This window comes from Taurulus bubalis (genome assembly GCF_910589615.1).
Source record: "Taurulus bubalis genome assembly, chromosome: 2".
NCBI classification, from domain to species: Eukaryota; Metazoa; Chordata; class Actinopteri; order Perciformes; family Cottidae; genus Taurulus; species Taurulus bubalis.
Genome location: NC_136590.1, coordinates 12,809,512 through 12,817,525, shown reverse-complemented (window position 1 = coordinate 12,817,525; position 8,014 = coordinate 12,809,512). Strand labels below are relative to the sequence as shown.

At 44.2% G+C, this 8,014-nt stretch overlaps 1 protein-coding gene across 1 annotated transcript; it reads left to right on the top strand.

Annotated features, from left to right (window-relative positions):
* Window positions 1-2,674: 2,674 nt before the first annotated feature.
* mazb (MYC-associated zinc finger protein b (purine-binding transcription factor)) lies at window positions 2,675-7,107 on the top strand (the record flags this gene model as incomplete). The annotated part of the gene is made up of 7 exons (XM_079236497.1): window positions 2,675-2,861; window positions 3,046-3,196; window positions 3,865-4,289; window positions 4,851-5,098; window positions 5,412-5,475; window positions 6,011-6,182; window positions 6,767-7,107. Exons 1-7 carry the CDS (start codon window positions 2,829-2,831, stop codon window positions 7,105-7,107), a joined length of 1,434 nt encoding a protein of 477 aa, XP_079092623.1. The 5' UTR covers window positions 2,675-2,828.
* Between the last annotated feature and the right edge of the window lie 907 nt (window positions 7,108-8,014).

Below are 8,014 nucleotides of genomic sequence, written 5' to 3'. Positions count from 1 at the left end.
AATAGAAGAAGATTTTACAATCGGGCACTGGAATGTAAATGTGAATGCTGGTTTTCCTTTTTCTTCATTTGTTTTTAGTGTGGGAATAAGTTTCCGCACAGAAGCTCTCAAAGGAAGCATGGACAAAAAGAGATGAAGAAAGACGCGCACAATCCTAGTTGATAATCTACCTGCTAACGGGTGCAGCATGCAACTGGTGCGTGAAGAAGAAGAAGAAGAGGAAGAGAGGACGGACGTCGACTGAGCTGCTGTGAACGTGCATCCTTTTGTGCCGGCACAGCTGCAGTGACCGCAGAAGCCCGTCCTCGCGGATAAAGACACCAATCAGTGTTTTTAGTTGCACTTGGTGCTTCTGTAGGTTCATTTACTTGAAGGAGATCCGAAATACCTGGAAATGTTTTTGTTGGTGTTTTTTTATTATTTTATTTAAATTTAAGAAGAAGAAAAACATAATCACCCTGCTGTTTGTATGAATCAGAAACACCAGCTCAAGACAAGTCCCTGTATATCCTACTACGTTATGCTTGGTTGGAATCTCAGTGCATGCATAAACTTCTTATATAAACTAAGACCAGCGGGTTTCGGGACGGCCTTTGTGTTGGGAAAATCGGTGTGGTAGTGTTTTTAGACGGGTTGTTGTCAGTGTCTGAGGTCGTGGCGGGAGCAGGGGGTCTCAGTTCCTGCATCATGCCCCCGGATGACGGATGAAGACAAAGAAGCAGCACAGGCTCATCTGTGTTTTGCAGAGTTTTCAAGGGGTGGGGGGTTGAAATCCTTATTAAATATTCCAAATCAAGCCATTCCAGGGCTGAGGACGAGAAGGAAGAAGGGTCTTAACACATGTATTTGAAAAGTAATAGGGTGCTTTAAAAAGTAATAATAATTAAAAAAAAAAAGATAATAAATTGATATTAACACATTACCGTGTCTTGCTTTTATGTCCTTTACGAACACATGGCATTGTTATTAAGATGATTATTACAGGGCTGCAAACAGTCAATCTATCTGTAAATCAATTTTCAGAAAATAATCAACAACCAATTTGATAATCAGTTCAATATTGTTGACACAAATGCCATAAATGTTCTGCTCCAGTTTCTCAAATGTGAATATTTGCTGGGATTTTTTTCATCGTCTATTAGAATGGACTTGAATATATTCTGGATTTTGATGTTTGAGGGACATTGTTTTGTTTTTTACTATTTTCTAAACTTTTATGGACCAACAGTAAGGATAGCAAAAATAATCGTTTGTTGCATTGTCGTTTAATTATCGATCATTCTTCTTAATTATTTTCTATTTTATCCAATAAATGTAATTTGTAAAAACTAAAGCCCATCTCTGAGTTGCAAAGCCCATGTTGACCTATTAAAATGTTATGTTGTCTAACTAGCAGGTAAAACCTTAGACGTATAAATAAAAATATATTTAAAATCATTAAAATAAATAATATTCATATTTAGGAAGCTGAAACCAGTAAATGTGGGTGATTTTAACTTAAAGTTGACTTAAATTAATCGATTATAATTGTGTCTTTTGGCGATGAATTAATCGAGTAATCGTTTAGTTTATTATTGTTATAGATTATTTTTACTTTGATGCATATGTATGTTAAGAATACTATGTATTATAAATAATCTGTATATCTGCCAAACAGGAAGTGTATCTGTATGTATGCACGTCTATTGTCATCTATTGTGTGTGATCCTGAGCTGCTATTCGTCCTGTGTGCTATATCTGACGCTGACATCATTATTATAGGCCGACTGGGAGGATCTGTGCGCACTCTCCTTTAAGATGCGTCTGTCATCTCTCGGTTAATGGAAAGTCATCCTGGCTGCTTCCTGCAGTGCACGAGGAGATCTGTTCCTGCTGGCCCGCGGAAGGAGGGAAAAAAACGACTGTGGCGCATTTTGCGTCGGCCGACTAAACCCAGGAAGGACGGGGAGAGGACGGGCCCCGCCGAGGGAGACGGAAATGAGAGGGGGTGTCCGAAGAGGAAACCCTATCCCTTTAAGAGCAAGTGGGACATAGCGGTGCGAGAAAAGGAGAGGAGGGGGAGAAGAAAGAGGAATTAAAAAAGAAAAGGAAGAAAGAGACAGGGAGGGAGGAGGGAGAGCGGGCGATAAAAAAAGAAAGATGACATCCTCGCAGCTGAACGGCCGAGGTGGAGCGATAGGCTGCGGCCCGGCGAGGGCGCCGCTCGCCGGGGTCAGGGCTTGAAACCAACAACGAGGCTTCGACAAAACACCCGATTGGCCTATTGGGAGAAATCGGAAAAATAGATTCATAAATTAAAAACAAAGCATGACCTGCTGTGCTGCCAGATACGTGTGTTATAACCCATATTTGTTCTCTTGCGTAAAAATGCATTTATTTCACGGAGAATGGTTTGTGTTTTTTTGCGAAAGTGTGAGACTGTAATATGCGTTTTTTTTGTTGTTGATTTTTTTATTTTTTTTTTAAAGCAGTTTTGTTGTGTTGTGTTGCGTTTTAGTAAGATTAGTATTGACTGAACTAAAGTTAGAAACCAAAGTGAAAAGAGAAACAGGCCTTTATCGGACCCGGCCTGCTCCGCTGCAGCCTGCGTTAGTCAACAGCTGCGTGCATTTTAATCGACAGCATTAGGGCTACCTCAATGAGAAAAAAACATATTTTTGCAGACGACTTTATTCACGTTTTTCAAGCAAACCCAGAAGCCTGTCGTTTCTGCTGCGGGACAGGCGACTGTTTGCGCCTCAATCACCGGTGGGCCCATCAAAACCATGCAAAGGCTGCCCTGCCCGATCTCAATCAGGACTTTATAATCTCCATCGCCGTGGCGCAAAATGGATGCTTCTTGGAGCAATTTTCTCTTCCAGGTAGGCTTGCTGAGAAGGCACTACTGGCCTCTTTTTCTGCTCTCATTTTAACTGCGCGCATTTTCTCACAATGTGTGTCCCGGCGGTCCTGCGGCCCTCGCGTCTCGTATTTCAACCTAGCACCTCAAGATAATGCTGTGACTTGTGTTTACATTTGGTGATGGCCTTCTACTTGCTTCTCCAGAATACTCCCACCCAAAACCAAGTGGACGGGGGCCTCCAATCAGAGCTCATGCCTGTACATACGAGCTCTCCCCAAACCCCACCCACAGACCACATAGCACAGCCTCCTTCGACTGTGGACACTGCTGCTCTCAATGAGGAGCCCCTGCCTGGTGAGGGACACTGCACTGCATCCTACACCTGTGGAGCCGAGGAGGCTGAACTCATTACAGATAGCTCTAAAGTGCATCACTGCCAGCATTTTAAGTCAGTCGGGTGATTCAAAAACAACTTGGTGACGTTAATTTTGGTCACTTGCAGGTAAAAAGACGTAATATTTGTTTTATTTCAGACGCCCAACAGTCAAAGTTGAATTGCTTACATTCTGTAAGACCAATGAGGATCTGAAAAATCTATTATTATAATTTTGAATCGCTTGACGGGATATTAACTGACATTTATTTTGATAATTTGTCATTTTTCAAAGTTGTCGAAGGTTCACTGCTTTCAGTGTCTCAAATGGGAATATTTGCTCGTCTTCGTTGCCTTCTATGAGGGTAAACTGATTATTTTGTGATTGTTGGTTGGAGTAACAGGGGAGTTCACACCTTGGTATTTCGTGATGGACATTTCTCACTATTTTCTGAAATTGCACAGAACAGACTATATATTTAGATTATTGCAGTTAATGACATCTTCAAATTGCTTCTTTGATGTCACTGTCACCTCACATGCTTATAAGGTGAAAGGTCATTACACCTATTTAAAAACAACCAAACCACCTTCTCTGAAACTAACAACTCCCTTTCTTTCCATTTCCTCCCGCCTTCCCGTGGTCCAGTGAAACCAGTGTCTCGGCCGGCTCGCATGCCCCACATCTGTGCCATCTGCAACAAGCAGTTCAAGAACAACTACAACCTGCGGCGGCACCAGTCGGTCCACACTGGGGTACGCATGAAGGACAGGGCCAGAGAGCAGGCGGAGGGGGCAAAGGAGGGAGCAGCCGGCCAGGTGGCGGTGGCGGCCCCGTCGGTGATGGCGGTGGGGGCTGGAGGGAGGGTGGAGAGGCCCACTGTTCCCCTCTCCCTGCTACACCTCTCCGCACCTCCCCCTCTCGCCCCTCCTGTCGTGCTGGCGGGGATCCAGCAGCCTCTCCTGGGTAGTCAGGATGGTGAAGGGGTGGCCATGGCTAACGTAATGGCTAGTGTTAACCCCCATGCTCCGCCTCCTGCTGCTGTCGTCATGGCCACAGGGGCGACAGTACAGGTGGGTCAGGGCCTTGTGGAGATGGCTGTCATCAACCCCGAACCTTCAAGCATGTTGTTTCTTAAACTGCCGGAGATGGTTAACCCACCTTTTCTATTCTTTTTTTACGGCCTGGGACCTATAAGCTGTGTGTTTTTGTTTTTTTTTGTTTTTTTTTTTTTTATTCTACACAACGTCCATGTATAGTTATCAGTTCAGGGACCAGTAAATTCCATCCCAGTGTTTGGCACTGGTCCCCAGTTTGAGAAAACAACGTGCTAGAAGCCCCCCACGCTCCACTGCATGTTCTCTGTAACACAAACAGCCTTGAAAGCGGATAAAGACTCCATCCAGTGGGACATAGTTAATCTAACATGTGAATTGACGTCAGATATTTTTGCAAGTGCGACATTAGTACAAATCAGGCAAGAATATATTTGTGCATTTGCATGGTTACAACAACAGATATAACAATATTACAATAGTTGTCAATGAATGCTTTACTTTTTCTGTTTATAACTGTCCTTCTACTTTCCATCTAAACGCTGTCGTGTGTTCATCTGCTTCTCTGTTTTGCCTCAGCGGCCTGCAAATCCCAACCCAAACCCAGTGAGGAAGAACCACGCCTGCGAGACGTGCGGGAAGGCTTTCCGTGACGTTTATCACCTCAACCGCCACCGCCTGTCCCACTCGGACGAGAAGCCGTTCTCATGTCCCATCTGCCAGCAGCGCTTCAAGAGGAAGGACCGCATGAGCCATCACGTGCGCTCCCACCAGGGGGGTGTGGAAAAGCCCTACGTCTGCCCCCACTGTGGCAAGGCTTTCTCCAGGTGAAAAACATATACGGTCAGGGTTGAGATAGAAAGACATCTCTTAGCTTAGCTTAGCTTAGCATAAAGACTGGAAACCGCTGGCCTGGCTCTGTCTGGAGAAAACCAAATGTTGCTGGCTATAGCTCCATATTTACCGTACAGACCTGAGAGCAGTAACGTTCTTCTCAGCTAACTTTTGACGACAGTGTATTCTCAGAATGTTGAACTCTCTAGAGAATGGGGTTCTCACAAAAATGGTTACACTTTTACTTGAGCGTGAAAACGTGAAGCATTTTCTGTCCTAACAGGTTGACTCTCTTTCTCTCCCAAGGCCTGACCATCTGAACAGTCACGTCAGACAGGTACACTCCTCGGAGCGACCCTTCAAATGCCCGGTGCGTCATGTTTATCCTGTGCGGCAGCTGCACCTGCCAGTCGTACACAGCATCTTATTTTATTTCTTTCATGTTTTAAAATGACCATGCTTACGTGCACAGTGTTCCAGATGACTCACGGTCGCGGCCTTGTACATTATTGCACTTTTATCTGTCTTCAGCTGCCTCGTATGGATATCTGTTGACATGAGTAAATGAACATTGAGAATATTACCATGGAAACTGATCTGGATAAAGGTCTTGCCTTTTTTGAATACGCAGTAGGTGTAATTGAACTGTAATTATTATGTTTACATGCAGCAGCTCAAAGCCTTAAATCTTCATGAGCATGACGAACATTTTGGGGATTAAATTAGGTCTGATGTTATTTTATAACTTAAATGACTACAAGGTGACTGTGTACATCTAACAATTATTTAAAAATAATGATTGGAATGTGTTTTTGTGCACACATATTCAAACTACGTGCACATTCTTGTGCATATGTTTTTGCTTTCTTCGCCATAATCGCTCATCGATTTCATCTTTTTTTCAGACCTGTGAGTCTAGCTTTGCCACGAAGGATCGTTTGCGTGCGCATATGATTCGCCATGAGGAGAAGGTCCCCTGCCACATCTGTGGCAAGCTCCTGTCTGCTGCTTACATCACGGATCATATGAGGGTGCACAACCAGTCACAGCACCATGCTTGCCATCTCTGTAACCGCAGTAAGTTTACATTGAAGGATCTGTTATACATATTTTCATTTTAATTGTTGACAACAACCAGTGTTGTAGACCAGTGTATTGAGACCAAGACTTTGAGGTCAGGACCAAGGCAGGATGAGAACATGGTAGGCACTCCTCAAATTGATCTGACAGCCATTATCAGGAACATAATTTCAAATTAGAAATGAGTCACATTAATGGTTGCAGTTGAAGTAGGACATTTTACATCCAATCAGTCATAATGTTAAGAAATACATGAGACGATGCTCTGGCAATTTTGTCTTGATATGAGTCCTCATTGTCTTAGACAAAGCGGAATAAAATTGCGGCCAATTCTGTGACCTCCCAAAAGTGGTTGACAACTACTACATGTGATTTAAAAAAAAGATCTGATCATGTCATGACTGAATGCTCTGTGCATTAAAAGTGGGATTACAAAAGTGCCGCAACAAGATCAAAGTTAATTATCTGTATTATGATGAGATGCTATTTCACCACTGTTTTATTATTTTTCTTTCAAGGTCAGTTCTAGTCACTTGTGGTCATTTTCACTCTTCCCTCTCGTCTCTGCTCTCCTCCGTCAGGCTTCACCACACTGACATACCTTCGTGTCCATGCCCAGAAGCACCATGGGCAGGAGTGGAAGGACAGTCCGGGGGGCTTCGGCACAACCTCAGGTGGCATACTCGTGTGCCACCTGTGCGGCATCCACTGCAAGACACCCACCCAGCTCCAGGGGCACATGGGCACCCATGGCAACAACCAGGGTGCCCCCAGCCCCATCACCTCCAATGTGGCTGCCAGCAGCTCCGTCTCCCTCAGCAACATGGTGACGGCGCCGACTGTGTATGTCACTGGTAACACAGTGGTGGACCTGCTTGTCACAGACTGCTCGAGCATTGCAGCTCCACAATCCCACAGTTAGCAGTCGAGAGCTCAGCAATAATAACCTCAGTCCCTTAACAGAGGGCAAGGTTGGAGACGGTTACAGTTACGCGTAGGTGCTGATCCGGTTTCAGTTTTGTAATGTCCCCACTTATAGGTATGGTTAGGATTAAAAAGTGGGGGAGATTAACGCCAGTCAGCGTTCAAGGGCAGTATCGCCTCTGAGCTGCAGAGCTGGAGCAACAGTGAAAAGGAAGCTGTATTAATAGAGCAGTGAAGTCATGGAAAGAGGGACCTTTGTGGCTGCAGCAGGTTCATTGACACTCACGACAAACATGGATGTGTTGTCCAAATATTTCTGAATGCTCTCGTGCATTTAAGACTCCACTGAAACGGTGATATTGTGGGCATCTACTGTATTACTCTCCCCTCTCTACCCTCTCTCTCTGTCTCTCCCCTCAACCCTGGCATTGGCTGCTCTCTGCAAGTGCACCAAGTACTGTATATCTCACACCAGCTCTGATCTTACCTCCATTTTTGCAGCTCACTTTCTAAGAATCCAAATGGCTTGCGTTAATAAGTAGTAGGGAGAGAATAGCTCTCAGAAAACGTAACAAAGAAACCAGTAGAAAGGAGAGTTTTGTGTTTTTGGTTGTGTGTGTGTGTGTATGTGTGTGCGTGCGTGCGCAAGTCAGGGGCTCTGCTAGCATGTTGGCTTGTTTGTTCACAAAACTAAAACCATATGATTTTGCAAAACTGTAATGCCAGGTTATTAAGTCTCTAGAGGGCTGTTTATTGATCAGGATGGAAGGCCATACGTGTTGTGGTCAGTATGGAAATGTGGGATGTACTTGTTCATTTGTTTTCCTACAGGTACAGAGATAAGAATATAGTTATGTTCAGGAGTGTCAAGCACCTTAAGTCGTTATTGTTTGAGATCTCTTGGA